General features: G+C 43.3%; 1 protein-coding gene across 1 annotated transcript; it reads right to left on the reverse strand.

Moving 5' to 3' along the window:
• Positions 1-1,413: 1,413 nt before the first annotated feature.
• Positions 1,414-23,017, reverse strand: mctp2b (multiple C2 domains, transmembrane 2b; the record flags this gene model as incomplete). Its single annotated transcript, XM_084437442.1, has 20 exons — positions 1,414-1,479; positions 1,931-2,028; positions 2,160-2,269; positions 2,565-2,674; positions 3,915-3,956; positions 4,413-4,526; positions 6,941-7,060; positions 7,228-7,302; positions 7,619-7,720; positions 7,888-7,990; positions 8,096-8,198; positions 8,308-8,401; positions 8,492-8,678; positions 9,253-9,383; positions 10,116-10,280; positions 12,063-12,177; positions 12,266-12,342; positions 12,467-12,609; positions 14,871-14,958; positions 22,532-23,017. 20 exons carry the CDS (start codon positions 23,015-23,017, stop codon positions 1,414-1,416), a joined length of 2,529 nt encoding a protein of 842 aa, XP_084293568.1.
• Positions 23,018-23,577: the final 560 nt, after the last annotated feature.

The raw sequence follows: 23,577 nt of genomic DNA on the forward strand, positions 1-23,577 counted from the left end.
AGTATGGATTTTGCTTGTGGCTGCTGTGTAAAACCTTGAAAGGCAGAAGAACGGCACCTGAGTTTGTTCCTGCTGGTGTGATAGCCTGGTTGCTGGAGGCTGCTCGTCACTCCCAGCAGCTGAGAACAGGTCGCTGAGGTCCAGCAGCTTCGGCTGCCTGTGGCATTGCCTGGAGGACCCAGCAGACAACGGGGCGTCCAAGTGGCAAAGAGGTCTCCCATAGCTGCAGCAGCTTCATGAAAGCCTAATGAACAAAGCCTTAAGCTTGATCACCACACACAAAACTGTTTGATAGAAAATGATCAAAGAATTGTATCAAATAGCCATATATTGCCATAAAGCAAAATAATGGTGAATTAAATAAAGGGCCCAAGTCTCGTAATCAGGTGTGTTTATTGCATTGCAAGCAACTGAGAAATGGAGAAGATCATCAGTGATTATCATAAATAAATAATTTCAATACATATTGAGGTGTGCAAAGCACCTACAAATACAAGATGTTCCCATAGAATACCTTTCATTAGCAAAAAGGTGAAATACATACAGTAAACCAACAGCAATATAGATGGTAAAAGTTTCATCTTAAATGTAAAAATAGTTGTTGTAAATGTGGTAGATATAATCATAATTGATTGATCTAAGCACAACCTTGCAATTAACCTCAAACAATTTTGGACATGATGTGCTGACTGCACTAAGAAATAATCTCTCATGGCAAATCAAGACAATTAGAATACATTATAAAACAATTAGAAATATTCGAAAACAGTTTAGTGATCCTACCCCTAATTTTAATGGAACATTAGGGACAGGATCACTATGTACCCCCCCCCCCATTGCTCTCTGTAAAGCAAATTGTGTTCCCTCTGTGTATGAAATGTGCTGTATAAATAAAGTTTGATTTGATTTGACCTATTTAAATTGAAATAAAATGGGACGCACATTATAAAATGGGTTATGGAATAAAATAAGACAATCAGGATGATTTTGATTGAGCCTGCGAAATAGAATAACAAACATACAGTATACAGTAGCAGTACACATTACACTTTTACAATCAGTACTGTAGCTACTGTACTGTGCATGTACTCTACACTTATTAAAAGTGGTCATCTATACAAAACTGGTCTTAGGTGATAGATCTTCTTTTAGAATACAAGTAGTGAGCATCCATGCTACACAGCACAGTGTCCAACTGCTTTTAAAAACATTCCTTTGGCTGGGGTTTAAAACCGACTGGCAACACAGAAACGGACAACTCAGGAGCAGCTTCCCTTAACAGATCCCATGTCCTCCGTAGCCTAGACTTCACACTGGGGATGAAAGTGCTAGAAACAGGCATTCACTTCAGTGTGCCAACAATGTCCTGTCCTCCCTTTGAAACCACAGTGCCCTCACCATCCCCTGGCCTCTCTACGCGGTCCTCTTCCTCCTGAGTGCGCTCTGGAAGGTACAAGCTTTCACTTCTCTGTACTGCACCTGTGAACAGAGGGGGGAGGGGGTGGGGGGGGGGGCAGGTGAAGCCAGCAGAGCGCAGTGGACACAGAGGCTGAGGCTCTCTCTAAAGGCTGTAAACGGTGGCGCTCGAGGCGTCGGTGCCGAGGCAGCGAGCTACGCTGGCCGAGGAGCCCGGGCCACCAGCTGAGTCATGGGGATACTAGTGTCACAGCGGGTCTCGACTCTTGCTGGGCGTCTGCCTGGGAACCCGGAGATATCTTTGCTACAAATGCATTGTCTCGTACTGTCTAGTAGTTCATTCCCACAAGGGATGCTCAGAGCAGAAGCACAACAGAAATTATGCAGGGCGGTTATTATCCAGATGACGCAAATTACAGACGTCGTTGGGGAAAGCCACAAGATATTTCAGTAGAATGCTAAGTTGGGAGACTAAAGGATTTGCAGCTTCCTGAGCCCTAATCTCTGGTTTTACCTTTTGAACATCTGAAGGCACCCTCCCCAGGAAATCAAGCACTTCATTGTTGTCAATAGCATAGGGGTTCCGTAATTTCTTGGTGAATTTATTGATACCTAAAACAGAAATTTAGAATGCAGAATGCACATTGAGCATAAACATATCATCAACGTTCGTCTGGAGGCTGGATTAACTGCCCCTATAATTCAACAAAAGGGAAAACGAAGAGTTGAAAACTGACACTTACCCCACAGCAGAACAATGTAGCGCATAGGAATTAAGTATGTCAGAACGGTTGCAGTCACAAAAACCAAGAAAGCCAGTTGAGACAGAAACGGCACAGACCAGTTGAAGGTGCTGAAAAATGGAAACATGTTAGATTATGTCAAATGAAATGCGTGTTGGGTTTAAAATTTCTATAGTAATATGTATGTAATGTCTTAACATTGTATTATTTCACTGAATCAAAAGTATCCAAATGCTGATCAAATCTAAAATATGCATGTAGAAAGTTATGAACTGTTTTGAATACAATATAATATGAGAAATGTATATATGACGATGAAAGCCATTTCAAACATGCACATTAAAATTATTTTAATGTAGAAGCAAAAATGCCAAACAAAAGATTTGGTTCAGTTGTTATGCTCACTTCTTAATTCTCTCCCCGAAGCATGCAATTTCCTCCAATACGTTTTGAACAGTGATGACAGTATCTTGAACCATGTGAATTTTTTCCATCAAACCTTTCCTCTCAGATTCCTAGAACATTAAAGAACAAATGAGCTATTTGCAAAGCTCTTTAGAATACAAACATACGACTCACTAATCATTTAAAATCTTCCACTAATAATAAATATAGTCAAATTTATATCAAATCTAATAATTCATGGTCAAAAGTTGCAAGCTGCTTGATTTAAAAAGAATAAAAAAGAATAAAAAAAATAGAATAAGCATGGCTGAAATGTTAAATGACTGTAATGTAATGTAATGCTAGTTTCAGCTTGGTTAAACTGGAGTAAAGGGGCTTCAAAGTAGGACTGGACTTTGCATTATCAAAAAGATGAAGTAGCCCATTTATCTCGGAGTGGTTCTCAGGCTTGCCCAAAGCCAAAGAGCTCAGCTCCCACGAGAGGAGGACAGCACTAACGTAAACACAGCAGACCGGCGACTCTGGGTGAAGATCTCCAGAGAGAGAGAGAGAGGAATAGAGAGAGGAAGAGAGAGCAGGACACTGACTCAAACAGCCATGCAGACTTCAGACAGAGCACTATCTGAACATCAAAGCAAGAAAAATGGGAGACTTGACAAAAGGGAAAGCATAAAGTAGGGAGATACCAGTCGACCGATGGTCTATGTCACTGTTTGCTTTGGACGTGTGTGTGTGTGTGTGTGTGTGTGTGTGTGTGTGTGTGTGTGTGTGTGTGTGTGTGTGCGTGCGTCTGTGTGTGTATGTTTCTGTTAAGTAGTGCTGAGATGACTTGGCATGACAGCGTCCAGATGAGTCTTCTCACCAGGGCCTCATCTCACAGCCCTGGGAAAGGCTGTGTCCGCCAGCATGCAGCCTGCATTATCACAGTCGTGTCCCGGCTCTCTACACGCCCACCGCACGCCGCACTGTCTACCCAGGGACGGGTTCCCACTGTGTGGCACTCGATGGGGAAGCCAGACAGCATATTACCGCGGCTTACGAAAGGCTTATAAAGCCTCAATACACCCCTAGGTACTGGTCGATGCTGCAAAAAAGTGTTTCTGAGCATTTTTATCCAAAGGCAGGGCCCATAACCAAAACCCTGTTTCCTACATTCCACTACATACAGTAGCTTTAGGCAGCTTTAGAAAGGCTTTGTAAAGCCGTACTAGATAGGACCAGAATATCTACACTACAAAGCAAACAAACTGTGTTTGTGGTCAATAGCGGCAGTGAGTATACCACGCTTTAGGCTCATTGAACGGAGTCAGAGAAAGAAAAAGAAGGCCAGACAGGAACGCGGCTGGATACCTTTTCATCGTCCTCGTCTTCATCGCCCAAGTCCATATTGTCCTAAAGGAAAAAAAGCAGTGTAAGGGGAGAGGTGGTGAGTGGGAGGACATAGAAAATAGACAGCTCAACACTCATTCTAGTATCGACCCCTCCAATCTGACCCTGACCCTAAACTACCTCCCCCTCCCGCGCGCCCGAGGTCATCTTCTGTCCACAGCCTTTGATACAACCACCAGCTGGATAACAACAGCAAAGAGGGGTGTCATTACTGCTGACCTGTGAAGAACTGTTGTGATCTGAGTAGGGGAGCGCGTAAAAGCTCAACCCTACAGCGTAGACTGTACGTGGCTGCTGGAGTGAGGCTCGAGCCTCCACATGCAGGTCTGCGTGTGTAGACGACCTTGCATGGCCCCCTGCACTGAGCAACCGCTAATCGCGCCGAAAGCCTCCGGTCCACGGAGGAGAGGCGGAGGTGAAGACGGCGGGTTTTCGAAGGAGCGGAGGCGCTGCACTCACCTGGTCCTGATTGACGCCGCCAAAGGCGATCAGGAGATAGTTCCGCATGAAGAGCAGGACCAGGAAGAGCGGCAGCATGTAGAAGTCCCAGTACCAAACCATCACCAGGAAGATCTGAGAGGGACAGGTCAGGAGGGTGAGACACAGTGGGGCTGAGAAGGTTCCACTTCATTAGGTGGCGTCCGTGTGAAAAAGCCCCGTTATCGACCGCCATCGAAAGGTTGGTGTACGACCCGGTATCGATCACGTACCCGTTAGTCAAGCTGATGAAAAGTATCCTACCAGTATCAAAGCATTCTTATTGCATATTTCTGCATAGGGTCCTCTTCGTACATCAACACACACACACCGTATAGCGCTCAGCTGGACGGCAAATCCATGGGCCCCCTGCATATGCATTGACATTAACCACTTAAGTCTAATTGCTCTGCTTCTCTCATCTTGCGCACATTAAAGCTGGCGAGCCATTCAGTCCAGCCGCAGGGAGTCGGTATGTGAACGTGGCCTCGGCATTGATAATCAGACCCTAATGCAGATTCCACCTGTGTGGCTTGTGGAAACGGATACAAGGAGAATTAAATATGGTTTGTGATCTCTCAATTGTGCAGATAAACGGGGCAATAAAATGATCCCTTTCAGAAAGCAGCGACGTTGAGTGAGGCACGGTGCCAAACGGTGTGAGGAGGATTTACATGTTTTTATATGCTTATAAAAGTAAAAGTTAACATCTGGTAAAGACATTTTTTTTTCCCTCTGAGGCACCAACTGCCATAAAAGATGGCAGATACACCCGCACCCCCCCGTGCTTCAATGTACAAAAGCCAAGCACGCTCTTGTCTCTGTTATCACAAGCCAAACACGGCCTGAAATGGAGATGAAACTAATTCCCTGCTAAAAGGTTTATGTTTTATTAGTGGAGATTTCTAAGTGACTTAAATACGGGGGTGGGAGAAGATTTGAGTCACGCTTCGGTGCAAATGTATACGTGCAAAATGTACACCACAAAGACTGTGATAATTGAGCCCCATTTCAACTTGAGAGGCGTTTCAGGGGCTTATCCACTGTTAAGAGCTCAAGAAACGTGATAGCATTCATCAAGAATAAAAATATATCTGTTAAATGTGAACGGCTACTGAACCGGATAGCGTGAATGTACAGTATTTCGTCATGCGAAAACACATACAATACTAGTGTCCTCCCATGACATACACAATCAGTTGAACTACTTTAATGCAAAAAGAGGAAGATCTTATTTAGCGTAATTGCAACTACACATCAGTGACATCAATGGCTATTATTTTTCGCTGTATAACTAAACTAAGAAAATGATGCGTGCATTATATTGAGAAAAACATGTATTCCTCTGCACAAATCCCTCTGAGAACAGGTTTTAGAGGTAATCTGAGAGTCTAGCGAAGTCATTACTCATGTAGGCTACTCTAACAAACACCGTCTTCTCTTTTCTCATTGGAGCTTGAAGGAGTAGTATTAAGACATGATGTGTGGTGATTTCAGCCAGCAAAAATTTGTGCAGTGTAGCAAGGCGGCAGGTTCTCAGTGTGTGTGTGTGTGTGTGTGTGTGTGTGTGTGTGTGTGTGCACGCGCGCGCATATGCTCAGTTAAAATTGTATTATGACTTGACAGAAATAATAGTACACAATTTCAGACAATATTGTAGGCATTTTAACGTCCAACCAACCAATATTGCATCAACTTAGAATCTCAATCTCAATTTCATCTGAGGATGTCTATAATCACACTCAGATATGACTCACCATACAAAACAGCATACACATACTAATTGAGCCTAATGGAATACATTTCACACAAAAATGAAGGATTTGCACCAGTTTCTTCCTTGTAAAGTCTCCACTCGAGCAGTGCTCAAGCGTCTTCATCTTAGCTGAGAACAGCTTGAGCCCCATCTACAGGACACTGGGCAGTATGGCACAGAGAACTTTATTTGACCCCTCCGCCTATACAGATGAATGCATGGGCTGTATGCCGCATTCATATAGCCTATCCTTTAAGAAATCTAGACTACAAACAACTGCGCTATGCTGGGCTGCAAACAGTGGTATTCAAAGGCATCCGAACTCCCTCATCATACCACTTGGTACTCCTTTGCATATTTCTACATAAGCAATCGCAAACTAGGAAATATGTCTCATCACTGTAGGACCAATTAATTGGGAGTTGCAGCGTACAGTGTGTATAAGTGACACCACACTCTGAGTGGAGGGTTAATGAGTTGTCAGGGAAGTAGAGTAAAAATAGCCTCCATCTCAACTCCAGGGGGACCTCACAGTCTCTCCAGCTGAGCCTGGAGCCCATCAGGTACTTGAACGAGCGGAGCTCCGCTAGCAGAGCTGCCAGGGAAACAGGCAGCGTGATGCCGCAGCCCAACACAGCATTGATTAAGATTCGCCCTGGAAGGGTTCAAGGAGGGGTTGGGCTGTTGTGCGGTAGCGATGGCAGACTCGGGGAGACGAGCAGACTGTGTTGGGTGATGAATGGAAATCACTTACCAGGAAGGCTAGGAGGCTCCTCTGTACACTCTCCCACTGGAAGCAGCTTTTAATGTACTGCGCTGTAGACGTCACCACCTTGAGCAGGTTTCGAACGCGGAGGATATTCCGTGATAAGAGCTGATGGGATGTAGAAATTGACAAAATGGAACATACTGTAGGACATGTTTCAATTATCTTTTCAATATGTGCCCGTCACCATAAAATGCAGCTTGAGGAATAGTGTAGCAAAACAACAGACGGAGTAGTCAGACATGCAATTCAATCAAAACCTTTCAAAACCAAACCTTTTTTGAAAACTTGGGATTGTCCTCGACAAATTTTTTCTCCTTTGGCTTGAATGTTCTGACACCAGCTCTGACCTACAAACCAGACAGAATGGAAACAAAAGAGGAAACCAAAACGCAGATTTTCATAACTCTACTCCATGCTCTATAATATCAATTTTACAGCTCAATTGTTTCCCATATTTGTCACCAGCGGAAGCCAATAACAAAGTAAACGGTATTGACTCCAGCTATGTGATTAGATAATCTGAAGTCCATCTGCTGTGGGAGCCGGTCTGTGTTTTCTAGCCGTATCCCTGGCCGGTGCTTTCACAGATGGCCATATCAGTGAGGATTTGCCCATCTGTAATAGCCATAATGTCCTCTTTGTTGCTGGAAAATCTCTACTTACTGGGTTAAAAATAACCTCCAGCTCCAGAGTTATGGTCCCTTTACTTGGGCCTTCTAAATCCACTTTTTTCAGTGGCCATGTTATCTCTTGACCATTGTGGATCTGTGTTGTGGAGGAAAAAAAGGGACGTTAGAAGTAGACAAAAAAAAAAAAAGATAATGTTGAGAATCAGAATAGATTATAATTAGTAGTCTCCAAACCGGACCATTCTTCTCACATTGATAAGAAGAGATTAATGTCATGACAATGTTAAGAAGGAAATCACTTACAGAGAGTAAGGGAACCGCCACCATGCCAAGAAAATCTGGAGGTCTGTCTTTGTCCTCGTCAAAGATGGTCACCTCCAGAATGTCATGGATGTCTTTGACCGGGCTGGAAGCGAACATTACAGACACATTACAGACACATCACAGACATGTTTAGAAACCAGTCTTAATAGACTTCTCAGAACAACCCTGAATCACTCCTCTCACTGACAAGGTGAAGACTTTGTTCCACTCTGGGTTCCGGTTTTTGTAGACGGTGTGAGTCTGCAGTCTGTCGTTCCCTAGCTCCAACACACAGAACGGATCGCTCTTTCCTGTCAAGACAGACAACATTTGAACCACTCTGCATATGTTAAGTATTCCTTTACCGCAGTGGTTAGAGAGAGAGCATACTCCATCTACAGACCGATGTTCATACCATACCGTTAAAATCGGCCGCCAATATATCTGTTGCGTTGAGGACCTTGACTTGAAGGAAACCGACATCTCTTAGGTTTTCCAAGGAATTTTTGAAATTCTGTGATGCAGACAGAAAACATTTTAGCTAACTTAAACCAGCAGTGAGAAAAAACTAAACGTACAAAAATGCATGGGCTGAGATACTGACATATTTTTCCAACATGTTCTCTTTCTCATAGGGCTCCTCCAGGGAAGGATCACACAGGTCAGAGATGGACGCCCCACTCCACGCGCACAACATGACCAGGAAGACCACCTTGCCTCTTCCCTGGTCCAGCTCCTGGGTGAACAGCTGAGACTGATCGGCAGGGATCATGGAGAGGTTCACCTCGCACCTGAAAACCAAGCAGGATTACAGATGCTGCGCAGCACTGAGTCGGGGCTGGGCATTTTGTGGAGGAGGACAGAGGAAGAAGAGGAGAGACAAATGACAAAAAACATGAGAGTCTCTGCCCGGACCCTAATTATATAAAACTTCGTAAATTGGAAATATCTTTAAAATCCTGTGTGTGAAATCCAACCTGTACAATGCTTTTTGAGAAAAAACAGACTGATGGACTTGCCAGCTAAATGCTTATGGATGTTTCTGCTCACTTGGGCCTACTGTATGTTTTGGTGGTGGTTGCAAAGTGATAGCACATACTGCTGATTTGTCATGATATTTTTAAATCACAACTATTGGTCCAGTTGAGGACATTGGCATAGGACTGGTCCTATGTGCAAAGTTTGGTGATTTTTCATGCATGGGAAGTCAGACTTCCTAGGAAGAAGTAAAATACAACAAATACAAGATGGACAAATACAAGAGGGACCGGCAGGCTGCCCAGACCCTAACGATCAAAGATAAATCGATTGATTGAGAAATTACATACAGAGCAGATGGTGAAACTATGAAAATGTGACACTCACATTCCATAACACTCTGTCACTTTCCGACGCTCTTTGGACCAAACTTCCACCTCCAGGACATCTGGACTGTCCAGGAACTGGTTGAAGGTGAATCTTTCCCCCCACTGGGGATTGTCTGTTTTACTCTGGTTCTGTGAAGAGATGGTGGAAATGTATAGATTACTTCCTTTTCTCCAGTGTAATTCTCCTACTCACTACTGCTTACGTACTGATGTTTTCTTGGTAATTTATGCACTACTGTAGATTATGCTCATAGTCACTTGTTTTAGAAAGGAGATGCACTTGGGAGTTCTGTCAAGTGGTAGTACACTTTGACTTTTCCTATATGCAATTACTCGCATTAATAAGTCACTTTGGATAAAAGTGTCAGCTAAATGACTGTAATGTTATGTTATAATGGAACCAATGGAATCCTCTTAAAGTCGCACAGAAACGGACGTTTGAGATCATCTAACTTCCGTAGTTTGACGTATTACCGACGCAAACAAGCTATGAGGGTGGGACATATGTTTAGAGGAATTTGATTGGAACATTGACAAGTGGACGGGTTTTAAGAACTTTAGACAGATTCGATAGAAGGATAGCGTTGATTGACGGGTGGATGTCGTGAGATTATTGGCCTAAAATCTAAGGTACCTGTTGTCGTTATTGCACGTGACCTACCGTTTTCCAGGAAGTAAGAAATTATAAACTTTGATATAAGATTACAACAAATGTAGAATTTTGTCATTTTTTGGGCATACATCGTTGAATCGGTGAACACTATGACCAATTATATGAACCAAAATGGGACAGAATGCTTTTTTCATTTCAGTGCGACTTTAAAAGCCCATGCAATGTCAAGTGCCCCCTGCGTTGTGCACCGTGCTCGTGTGTCTCTGGTCCCCCAGTCTGAAGCGTACGAACACGTCTCCCTGGCCGTCCACAGGCAGGTCCTGGCCCTCCACCAGGGTGATCTCCACCACGCTGCTCCACAGCTGGCTCTTCTTCAGAGACTCAGTCAGGCTCTGGCTCTGCGGCGGCGCCCCCTAGAGGGCAGGGAGGACAGAGGAGAGGGCAGGACAGGAAAAGAGTGGAGAGAGGTGAGGAGAGGAGAGGAGAGGAGAGGAGAGGAGAGGAGAGGAGAGGAGAGGAGAGGAGAGGAGAGGAGAGGAGAGGAGAGGAGAGGAGAGAGGAGAGGGGCGGGGAGAAGAGGGGAGAGGGAAGGGGAGAGGAGAGAGGTGAGGAAAAGAGAGGAGAGGGGAGGGAAGAGGAGAGGAGAGGGGAGAGGAGAGAAGAGAAAAGAAGAGAGGGGAGGGGAAAGGGGAGAAGAGGGGAGAGGAGGGGAGGAGAGGAGAGAGGTGAGGAAAAGAGAGGAGAGGGGAGGGAAGAGAAGAGGAGAGGAGAGTGGAGAGGAGAGAAGAGAAAAGAAGAGAGGGGAGGGGAAAGGGGAGAAGAGGGGAGAGGAGGGGAGGAGAGATGATGAGAACAGGAGGAAAGAAGAGAGGTAGAAGAAAAGGAAAGATCTGTTAATCCCAACCATATCAGATTGCATGCAGGCTCTTATAGCTTATAGCTCTTGTCACAATCAAACACAATCATCATCATTGCTGTCACTTTGGATGCATGTTTTGCAAACACATTCGTGTGAGGGAGAAACAGAAACACAGCAACACATACTGTACTGTATAGAGGCATGTATCTGTCATGTGCTGTACTGTCTTCACACATTTTAGCAATATACCTACTAGTAATAAAATTAGTATTATAAAAATTAAGCCTAGTAAATGGGACTTCAATCAATCTGCAGGGGAAAAAGGACTACTGAATGAAAGTACATTATGTCCTTTTTCTATTGAGAACGAAAATTGAAAATGATCCTCTATTTGCCAGGGGATTAGGAAAAGACAGGCGTGTGTGCAGACAGACAGCTTTCTATATAAGAAGAGCCATCTTCTGAGATAATTAGGTGAGCTTAGAAAAACTGCTGTAGAGAAATACATTTGGCACATATTCAATTAGACAGATCAAGCAATCCTATGCTTTTTTCATGTGGGTTTAATTAATAATCTGTTCGAAGATTGCGGCACAATTACGATTTTCATATTGCACACTACAGAGTACAATGAATTCAAAAGACACACAAAAACACAAATCACCTTCGCAATTTGCCTCATCATTAAATTCTTAAATTAACATAGATACATCCCAACATTTCTTTAATTAAAGTCATACAAGGGTAGAAGGACTTTGGAAGTGTCTTATTTTAGAACATCCTTGTGGTTCTCTGGTGATACACTGCCCTCTTGTGGAAATTAAAGTTAGCAACGCATAATGAATGATAACTCCATTGCAGGGTTACTGCAGAGTAAACTCTGCTGTTAATGCATTGTGTCATTCCTTACCTTTATACTTTTTCCTCTTTGAGCCCACTTCTGCAAGATGTGATGCAAAACAGATACAAACAACAATATCAGGGTTAGTAGGCCGAAGCACAACACAGCCCATCCCAACATATATGACAGACATGACATTGTTAACATTATCATGTACAATACACACATCCCAACACATATGACAGACATGACATTGTTAACATTATCATTTACAATACACACATCCCAACACATAAGATAGACACGACATTGTAAACATCATGTACAATACACACATCCCAATACATATGATAGACACGACATTGTAAACATCATGTACAATACACACATCCCAACACATATGATAGACAGAACATTGTAAACATTATGTACAATACACACATCCCAACACATATGATAGACACGACATTGTAAACATATTGTAGAGCCTCTTACAGAACTCTTTTTACTCTCTCCATCTCGGAGGCACAAGCACAAGTCGACCCTGATGAGGCCCAGTTTGTCCTCCAGACTGCTCGGGTCGCCCAGATTCAGCGTCAGCTCGTTGATTCTGTTAAAACACGGGTTCCTTCATCAGGGTGATCACGGTGAGGTGAACATTTCTCATCATTTTTAAAGCATGATTAGGTGTCACTCACTTGTCCAGTTGGAGTTCGCTCAGCAGGACACTGCTGGAGCCCATGAAGTCATCACTGGTCAGATCGCGGTCATAAACCTGTACAGAACCACACACCAAATGATCACACACGCCAATGGTAGAGCCAGGGTGTTGAACCACGATGGACTCTGAAACCCACCTCGGACAAAATGCAAGGATAAGTAGCCACAACTCATCTTACCTTGATAAAGAGCCTCTTGTCCAGGTCCTTCAAAGGCACACAGACTGACTCGTTCCATGTCGGGTTCAGGTTCTTATTGACCACTTTGCTTTTGTAGACTGTTTTCCCCTCTAGTTTGAACTTGACATACGGATCACTTGTACCTAAAAGAGGGTTAGTCTTAGGATGTGTAATAAATATCTTATAAAATCAATGAGCAATGCAAATGTATAGCAGTCATATTTCAAAGTTTATATATAAATATATACATATATACAAAGTTCATATTTTGGTATTAGCCAAAACAATGAAACTAAAGCAGACCCTAGCAGGAAAACCTGAAACACACAACCGTACAGGTGTATATCAAAACATTCTACATTGTTCAAAAGCAGAATGTAACCTTTATTACAGAACACCTTGTTAGGGGGTGTTCTGATTAATCATGATGTAGATTGTGGGTGCAGCAGTGAGAGATTCCTTTCAAGGTTTAGAAGGTCTCAAACTTCTAAAATTAATATTTCCCTAAACAATGCAAACATTCTTAATCATTTTCATGTATTTTTAAGTTCTCTCTCTCTCTATCTCTCTCTCTCTCAAGGAACGAAGGAAGGAAGGAAGTGGTTTACCGACAACTGATGGAGTCAACATGAAACACCCCATTTTTCTGACCAGACAGCCAATGAGAGCTTGTTATAGGTGTTAAAATATAGGCTGCAAGTGTGAACAACATGTTCTTATTTGCTTATTTGTAACATATGCTGTAAGGCACGCAAGGAGAGCAACTGTATATTCATGAACTTGTTTCTGTTATTTGTCATATCTGCCAACAGAGGGCAGCATAATACTATGACTTGGTGGTGTATGACTTGATTCCAATCTCTCATTCAAATCACATTGATCATGTTTTATGTAAAATCAATTTTGGAATCTTCTACACTGACCTCAAAATTGCTTTACACGGCTTGTACGTACAAAAACTCATACTCATACAGTCACTCATACTTCCGATTTTCAACTGTTGTGAAGTTGTCTATCAAACCGCATCAACATCTGACCTAGTTCCACTTAACACAGCTTATAATAGAGTCTGCGGATTTGTCCTTGGATGTCCTTTTCTTACTCATCACTGAACAATGTATCATGCACTTAAAATACCTTCCCTCAATGTGAGAAGACACATTCATTGGCTTCAAATGATATTTAAGTGTATTCATTTAAATTATCCTCCTAATTTAAAACAGTGCATCTTCCTCCTTTTAGCTCAAATTATTTCTGTCCCTCATGCTAAGAACACAGTTGGCAAAAGAGCCATTATGTTTAAAGCCCCAGCAGATGATTAATTTACCGCTTGATATTAGATCTCTCTCACCTTGTTACGTTTAAGCTTGCTCTGTGCTCTTAAAGGTGTATGAGATGGAATGCTCTTGTTATCATTGAAGCGTTGACTGTTTATAACTACTGTAGCTCATCTTTATATCTACAGTAGTTACAGTACAGTACTTGATCCACTGTCTATGTGTTACTTGAAACCTTGTGGTGGTAATGTTTTTCATTAATGAATGTGTGTTTGTTTTTTATGTTTTTCTTCTTTTTATTAGTCATTTTTATTTTTTATGTTATTGTCTATTATTTGTTTGTTTACTTTTGACACTCTTCTGTTGTTATCGTTGTTGATGTAATGTTACAGTAGGACCCCCTTGAAAATGAGATGGCTCATCTCAGGGGGTTTATCGTAGTAAATCAAATTTCAAACATGACGGTCTGGCTTCAATAATGTATTGTGTATCAACATAAACAGCGTAGACCCGAGTCAGCTCTTGTGGAGAGAGAGGCATTTCAAAATGAGAAAATGACACCTGAGGCGGTCAGCTGAAAACCAGTGCATTGTCTACCAGCAGACAGTAAGGAACAGCCCCATGAAACCAGACCCCCACTTTCCCTGCCCCATATATACATCTTTAAACAAGGCTTTGTAGTGTAACAGGATCTCTGCAGGGCACGCCCTACTGTACGTCAACAGGGTTACCTAATGAAAACTCACAGGGGTGTTGCCCATCTGCAGGTATGCTCCTGCCCCTTAACATCCAGCCCCTTAACATGTTTAGAGATGTTCTGTGGAATGCTGTTCTGGCTCAGGTATTACCTCAGAATGTCACTGTTGTTTTTGCAGTGAATACAGATCACTAAGAGAGATAAAGTATGAGAGTATAAAGTCGTCCCCATCGCATTCCCTATCCCTGTACTTAAATATGGAATTTAAAAAAGCTAAAATAGGATGAGAGAAAAAAACAAGCGCTACCCTGACTCATCGAAGTACCGAAAAATAACTTTCCCTACAGAAACCCACATACAATTGGTTCACTGGCTGTGAAAGTGGGAGTGTACATCATGGGCAAGTGGGCAAGAGTTCACGAGTTCTTACCACTGCGGTCCTTGGCGACCAGGTTACGGCCCTCCTTCAGATTGATGTTGAGGAGGTAGGACTTCTGGGAGTCACCGCCCATCTCAATCTGTGGACGTAGAGGGCAGAGTTAGTGTTCTCTCCCCTCCCTTTGTTTGCGTTATTTTATCTTGTGGTTTACTTTCTTCCAAGTAATACAAAACCACAAGGGTTACCACAGACATATGGACACTACTATACTGTTAAAAAATGATAGCAATCTCAATTAAAATAACAAAATCTCTGAGGTAGGATTATTCCTTCCTATTTCAATAGAATTGTATTATTACTTTAGATAATGTTGCTTGGTGCATTGAGTGAGAACAGTAGCTTTTGCAACTCTTTTTTCTGTCTATGCCACTGAGCTTCAGTAGTGTATTTCTTCACTTTTAAGCTTTACCACAATATTAGAGTAATTCAAAAGCAGCATTCCTTCAGGGAATAAACCGCGGTCCCCTGATAAGGCCCAGCCCAGAGCTGTAGCCCTGAGCTCAATATTGACACAGACAAGAACCTAGTGGGTTTAGGGTTGCAAAATTCCAGGAATATTCACAAACTTCCAATGGGAATGGGCAGGAATTAATGAGAATTAACGGGCATTGACAGGAATAAACTGGAAAACAATGTATTTCCAGTTTATTCCTGTTAATTCCCATTATTCACATAAATTCCCATTCCCATGGGAAGTTTGTGAATATTCCTGGAATTTTGCAACCCTAACTTGGTTTCCAGAATATTGCAATATGGGGAGACCTCATGGTAGACAAGAACATGGACATGTTACATTATAACAAGGTCTTCTCCATATTGGAATAATCTGGAACTCTGGGGAGGCATCCATATCACCCAAGGGACAGTTCTGTTATCTGCTTTAGTGCACAAAAGAGGTCTGTATTCATGCACTTCACAGCTGTGGTTCACTGAACATCTCTCATGCCAGCGATCATTCAGTCACTAAAACAAAGCAAGGAAGATAAGAACATTTCAGACATCCACATTTAAAGGCCTGCTTGAAAAGGATTGTGAGTTGACAGTATTTCCGTCATTCGACCAATGAGACAGCACTTACGCTGTTGTTGTCAATGTCTTGTGAGGTCTGGGCATCAAGGTCATTGCTGTTGATATGGTGCTGTGGAGACAAATTAAGTGTTAGTGTGTGTGTGTGTGTGTGTGTGTGTGTGTGTGTGTGTGTGTGTGTGTGTGTGCGCCTGCACTACTGTACATGTTACTGTAGTGTAGACATACTGCAAACAGCTGGAGAAAACAAGGTTACGAGTCAACAAGGTTAAGACAACAAGGTTATGAGATTAGACAAGATCATTCAAAAAACGGTTCTCCAAAAGTGTATTTGTTACCTAGACCATAGGAATACAGTACGTGAGGCCAAAGTGACAGAGAAAGTGCTGAAAAGAACGGTCAATTAGAGTAAAGATTTCAACAGCCTTTCCTTTTAGTTCCTGGCTCTAGCCATGGGACATTGCCCTCCGTGGGGTTATTAAACATTCCTTGGCCGTAGAATATAGAGAATGTTAAGCTAATGAACAAAGAGTAATGACCAAAATAATTAGTTTTTTCCTCTTTAGACACTGCTGGGAGGATGAAATGTCCCAGCTACTGTTCCTAAACCGTGAGGTTTGTTGGTTCACTTCACTCACATTATACTGTACCACACCCTATGTAACATGGCGTAGCTATTTATTTGACCCTGCATTAACACATCTGGGTGTGTGCGTAAGATGACCCAGCACACTGTTGTCAGTGGGGGAGTATTAGATTAAGTCATGACCTTTCTAAGACTGTGGTGTTACAGTCTAAGCCTTGTTAGTAATAGACTTCCCAGCTATCCTGCTGCCATTGTTAATAACTTAAACAGTTATTTGTACCACAAAAATGCTGGTACAAATAACATAAATCACAGAAGAAATGAAAATCTGTCAGACAGAAGAGTAAAAACAGCATTACTTCCTCATCAATTTCATCATATACAGTTAAATATGTACACCCATTTCACCTTGTCCATGTTTTATTACGTTATACTTATTCTACAATAGATTGAGGTTATTTTTGCACAAAAAAAAGACGTGCTAATTTAAAAAAAATCAAAATGTAAAATATTATATGTACACAGGTGTGCACCCCCTTTGATATGACACCCAAAAGTGAGCTGAGGTGAATTTTGTTTCCACTGATACTGCTTAAGATGTTTCTACAACTTAAGTGGAGTCCACCTGTGGTAGATTCAACTGATTGGACATGATTGGGGATTGCCAACACCTGATTATATAAATTCCCACAGTTGACAGTGCATGTCAGAGCAAACTCTGCCATGGGGTTAAAGGAATTATCTGAAGACCTCAGAAACAGGATTGTGTCAAGGCATAGATCTGGAGTAGGGTACGGAAAAATGTCTACAGCTTTACAGGTCCCAAAGAGTACAGTGGCCACCATCATTCTTTGTTTCTTTGAAGTTTGGAACCACAAGACCTCTTCCTAGACCTAGGGAACTGAGCAGGAACCCGAGGATCACTACGCTGACAGAGCTCCAGTGTATCCTTGTGGAGATGGGAGAACCTTTCAGAAGATCAACCATCCAGGCAGCACTCCTCCAATCGGGCCTTTATGGTAAAGTGGCCAGACGGAAGCCATTTCTTAGTAAAAGCCAAAACACTCCTAAAGGACTCTCGAAAAATGAGAATCAAGATTCTTTGGTCTGAACCAAAATTGAACTTTTTGGCCTGAATACCAAGTGTCACGTCTGGAGGAAACCAGGCACCGCTCATCACCGGGCTAATACCATCCCTACAGTGAAACATGGCGGTGGCAGCATCATGATGTGGTGATGTTTTTCAGTAGCGGGAATGGGGTGACTAGTACTGATAAGAGGGAAAGATGAATGCAGCTAAGTACACCGAGATCCTTGAAGAAAACCTGCTCCAGAGCCTCTGGACCTCAGACTGGGGCGAAGGTTTACCTTCCAAAATGGCAACAAACCGAAGCACACAGCCAAGAGAAAGGAGTGGCTTCGGAGAAAGTCTGTGAATGTCCTTGAGTGGCCCAGTCAGAGCCCAGACCTGAATCCAATGCCAAGCTCATACTGTAGCTTCTTTATCAAGATGCCTTGAAGCTGTAATCACTTCCAAAGGTGCATCGACCAAGTATTAAGCTAAGGGTGTTTACAGATATGTAGCCCCTAAATAACCTATCTGTATATACAGTATGTACTCCTTAAATAACCTATTTTTGTCATTCAAATAAAACTGCATATTTTCTAAAAACCTGATTTCACTTTGTCGTTATTGGCCATTGTGTGTAGATGCTTGAATCAAAAAATGAACTCATTCTATAATAGAATAAGTCTGTAACGTAATAAAACGTGGAGAAGGTGAAAGGGGTGTGCAGACTTCCCGGCTTGGCTGTATTAAATGCTTTGAACAGAACACAGTACAGTACTGTACAGTATGTTTCCACTCATTCAATACCACAGGTTCAGTGAGGTTTCCTGAATCTAAACACGTTTGTTTACTCCAGAAACACGGGAGCAAGACAAAACAATGAACAGACAAGGAACAAAGGAACAGGGGAGGACTATAAAGAAGGCTAATGAAGAAAATAGTTGAATGACAGGGGCGAGTGGCCAAGGAGCCGTAGAACAGGACAGCCGGGGATCTCAGGCGGACGCCCTGGGCGCTAGACATGGGCGGAGCCAGGAATCTCAGGCAGATGGATCTGTTTCCGAGTCAGGCACTGACTGCAGAGCCGGTGGGCCAAACTGGGCAATCGGGGAAGATGGACCTTGGCCAGGGAGGTGAGCAAGAACCTGAGGGTCACTCTGACAGAGCTCCAGCGTATCCTTGTGGAGTTGGGAGAACTTTTCAGAAGATCAACCATCCAGGCAGCACTCCAGCAACTGGGCCTTCATGGTAGAGTGGCCAGATGGAAGCCACTCCTTGGTAAAAGGCACATGGCAGCCTGCTTGGAGTTTGCCAAAAGGCACCTAGAGGACTCTCAAACAATGAGAATCAAGATTCCCTGGTCTGATGAAACCAAAATGGAACTTTTTGGCCTGAATACTAAGTGTCACGTCTGGAGGAAATCAGGCACCACTCATGATGTGGGGATGTTTTCAGCAGAGGGAATAGGGCGACTAGTCCTGATAGAGGGAAAGATGAATGCAGCCAAGTTCACCGAGATCCTTGAAGAAAACCTGCTTCCGAGCCTCTGGACCTCAGACTAGGGCGAAGGTTTACCTTCCAACATGACAACGACCCAAAGCACACAGCCAAGAGAACAAAGGAGTGGCTTCGGAGAAAGTCTGTGAATGTCCTTGAGTGGCCCAGTCAGAGGCCAGACCTGAATCCCATTGAGCATCTGTGGAGAGAGCTGAAAATGTCTGTGTACCGAGGCTCCCCATCCAACCTGACGGAGCTTGCAAGGATATACCAAGAGGAATGGGCAAAAATCTCCAGAAACAAGTGTGCCAAACTTCTTCTTTCCCAAGACACCTTGAAGCTGTAATCGCTGCCAAAGGTGCATCAACCAAGTATTAGGCTAAGGGTGTGTACAGATATGTAACCCCTAAATAGCCTATCTGTATCTGTCAGTCAAATAAAATTGCATATTTTCTAAAAACTTGCTTTTACTTCGTAATTATTGATTATTGTGTGTAGATGTTTGAGGCAAAAATGAACTCATTCTATAATAGAATAAGTCTGTAACGTAATAAAACGTGGAGAAGGTGAAAGGGGTGTGCAGACTTTCCGGCTTGGCTGTATTAAATGCTTTGAAAAGAACTCAGTACAGTACAGTATGTTTCCACTCATTCAATACCACAGGTTCAGTGAGGTTTCTTGAATCTAAACAAGTTTGTTTACTCCAGAAACACGGGAGCAAGACAAAACAATGAACAGACAAGGAACAAAGGAGGAACTTAATGAAGGCTAATGAGGAAAATAGTTGTAGGACAGGGGCGAGTGGCCAAGGGGCCGGAGAACAGGACAGCCGGGGATCTCAGACGGACGCCCTGGGCGCTAGACATGGGCGGAGCAAAACTCAGGCAGATGGATCTGTTTCTGAGTCAGGAACCGACTGCTGAGCCGGCGGTGTCAGCCGGGAGACAGACAAGTCCTCAGCTAGGCACGGAGGGGACAGGTCAGGGCCACGCAGCTACTGGGTTAGGGGCAGGGTCAGCTACAGAGACATCATGGTTGGGGACAGATACAGCTAAAGGGACAGGGTCTGGTGCAGCGTTGGAGTCAGGCAGTCAGTGCACTGAGCATCCAGTCTGAACCCGGCAGGCTACCTGTTTCTTGTAAACAGTTTTTTACACGAGACTAGATTTAAGAACGCTGTGAAGTGTGAATACTCACAGGAGGAGGAGCCTTGCAGTTCACACCAGAAGTGCATTTCTCCACGCCGGTAACCAAACGACTGCGGTCTCAGGTGCATACACTAGTTTTACCTCAGCATCCACCTCAGCAGAGGAGATTAAAACTAGTGTATGGAGAAAGTTTGACAAGCGTGGCAACAAAGTTGTCATGAAAAAGTCTCCCCCCAAAAAGTAGCAGTGTTTTATATCAGTAGTGGGATACACCCCTTAATGATCCCTTTGTCACTGTAACCATAGTAGTACTTAAAACATTTCATATATTTATATTCATGAAGAAAATAGCAAATTTCCACTCATTCATTACCACAAAGGAACATGGGTGTGAGATAACGTTTACTGTGGGTGCACTTTTTCTTCTTTTTTTTGCCTTGATCCTAATCTAAAGGTTATCTCTGACGCTGAACATTTCACGTTTCAAGGCCTCCAAAATAGACATTCAGCCATGACTTTTCTGTGGTGTTAAGGCCTTGCCTCATAAGACCATCTTTATCTTGCGAGCTCGCAGTCAGTGTCGAGTCAACCTTTGCCTCCTACAAATAGTATTGGGTATTGAACCGAACATCAGTTGCATGAAAAAAAAAAACAACCTTTGTTTAAGACCTGCTTTCTACAGTACCTCACTGATTGACACGGTCGCGTTCTGGTGACCGCTATTATCGGCTGAGATAAGTATAATGCTCAGCACAAAGCGTTTTCATTAGTCCATTAAGCAGGGATGTGGGATTCAGAGAGCACAGCCCTGAGTGTGTACACAGCACTGTGGGCAAAGGGAGGGGTTCACGGCATCTGGTTCCGACAGCACACAGCCAGTGGAAAACTGATATTAGTTGTGTTGTGATAACTAATTGTCTGCAACGGTGTGCCACCTGTCCATATGGTCCTATTCAAAGGAGTCTGTTTACAAACACTCTGTGCTTCCATATAATTTGTCCTCTGCTGTAATAATCAACATTTCTAATGTCAGTGAATCCTGACCTACTGTATACTATAGGTGGCCAGAGTCTAAGGCAGCTGACGAGACCGTGTACTGTACAGTCATTAGAGGACATTTTTCTATTCTATATTCTAATCTAGGCTTGTTGGCTGGTCGCCAATCAGACATAATCTGCAGGAGAAGCCAGCAACAACATAAAAAAAATAAAAGGTTTATTCCTGATGTAATATTACTAGATCGGTGTAACAGATGCATTGCAAACAGGCCACTGAGAGCTAGAGAAGCAGGTGAGAGGTGTGTCTCATAAAAACATCATTAGCATAGCACTGTGTTAAAGGAGTAGTAAAGGGAAAATGCATGTTTAGTTTTGTTTTTAAAGTTACTTATGATCATATACAATGGTTCAGATCAAAACGTTGACAAAACTAGCACTTTTGCTATACCACCGTTTAGGTCATACAATGGATGTGGGTGGGCACCTTGAAAAATCATTCAGAAACATGTTAAACTCTCGATTTCAAAGACAAGAAGCTCACCGAGGGGGTAATTGGTGTCCACTGGTGTTCTGACATCAAATTCGCCGCCAAGTATGAATCCTGTAGGGTTTTATTGATCATTTTATGAAATCCATTGACTTGTATTGAAGCGACCGTTGTAGATGTGTAGATCAATCCGCAGAGGGGATTCAGGAAGCGGAACTACTTACGGTAGATAGTTGTTAATGTTTATGTTGCTAGGCTACCTAGTTTGCGGAAGTTTACACACGTATGTGCTGCGACTAAATAGTTCTATGCTACATATTTTAAAAAGCCTTTCAAGATTAACTAGAATCTTACTTTATGGCGAATTATATGTCAGAACGCCAACTAACACCTTGTGAGTTTCTTGTCTTTGAAATTGAGAGTTTAACATTTTTTGAATGATTTTTCTAGGTGCCCACCCACATCCATTGTATGACCAAAACGGTGGTAGAGCAATTATCAGACTTTCTCAAAAGTGCTAGTTTTGTCAACGTTTTGATCTGAACCATTCTATATGATCATAAGTAACCTTAAAACAGGGCTAAACATGTATTTTCCCTTTACTACTCCTTTAACGATGTTGGCAGCACTAATGATTTTCGTCAATCGGCAATCAAGTACATAAAATTACATATAAAGTATGAGTAGATAGATCTGCCAAATGGCTAAAACTAGCCTATAGAAAACCAGTGGAATAAGTAGCCTCGGCCAACATAACAAAAATCCTTTGAAAGTGCAACTGCTCAATGTACAAAATAAGAATCTGTCTTAGCAAGCCATCAATAAGTGGGATCCTTGTTACCTCTGTGTTGTACTGCTCCACGGAGGACTTGTCTCTGCTGCCCGGCGTGGTGTTCTCAGGCTGGGGCAGCTCTTGTGGCCGTGGCTCCGTGTCCCCTGCTGCTACTGCGGAGCTATGCTCTGGAAGTCCCGCCCTCTCCCTGGGACCACTGCTGCTCACGGACTCCTGGGAGGGCCAGTCGCTGCTGTCCTCAAGCGCGGCCCTGGTAGCCAGGGCAGAGACGGCGCACTTCCGCCTCTCTCCCCCAGGGGTCAGCCTGTCGCTCTGCGGGCTGGACGGGTCGGGGAGGGCGTCGGAGGGCTCGTCGTCCTGCGGTTCAGCGGCGAGGGAGCATGACTCCTGGAGCGCGTGTCTAATGTCGGGCACGGAGGCGCTCAGCGCGCCCTCAAGCTTTTTGGTCCCCTTCTTGCTCCTGCGCAGGGTGCTGAGCAGGGGCCTGGCGCGCTGGCGCAGTTGGCTGAACATGCCGGGCTTCTTAGGGTCCATGGTGAGAGAGTGGAGGAAGAGCTTCTAAATGTCTACGGCCTGACCATCACTGAGGGCTGCAACATGAAAAGTGGAAGTCAGTGAGGTGACCGTGTCAAAAGCATATTGCAACATAGAGCTGTAGACATCAATCATAGACAGGGTTTATATTAAGCCTAATCTGAGTACCCAGAAGCTCTTGCTGTGGCGAGATCTTCTGGGAAAAAACAATGCTTTTCGTGGACACCAATGAGAAGAATCTTGGATTTTGTGTGTGGGAGGATGATTGGCCCATGCAGATGAAGGGCTGTACGAGGAGGCTGATTTGGCCTCTGATTGGTCACTGACTGCAGCTTTCCACTTTTCTAACGAGTACTGCATTCGTGCGGGCTGTCAACATATTTGGCACATAAAGTGCGATTTAGGCTACTTGGACTTTCCTCCACATTAACTTATTTCACAGAGTTAGCTAGCTACAGTTTTCTTCTTTGGTGGGTTAGATGAGTTTTTCATTTAGTCCCGACTATGCGCTCCTGATGAAATATGTTCAAAGGCAGCTGGATTTGAAAGGTAGGTACTGG

The sequence above is a fragment of the Borostomias antarcticus genome (assembly GCF_949987555.1).
Source record: "Borostomias antarcticus genome assembly, chromosome: 4".
NCBI classification, from domain to species: domain Eukaryota; kingdom Metazoa; phylum Chordata; class Actinopteri; order Stomiiformes; family Stomiidae; genus Borostomias; species Borostomias antarcticus.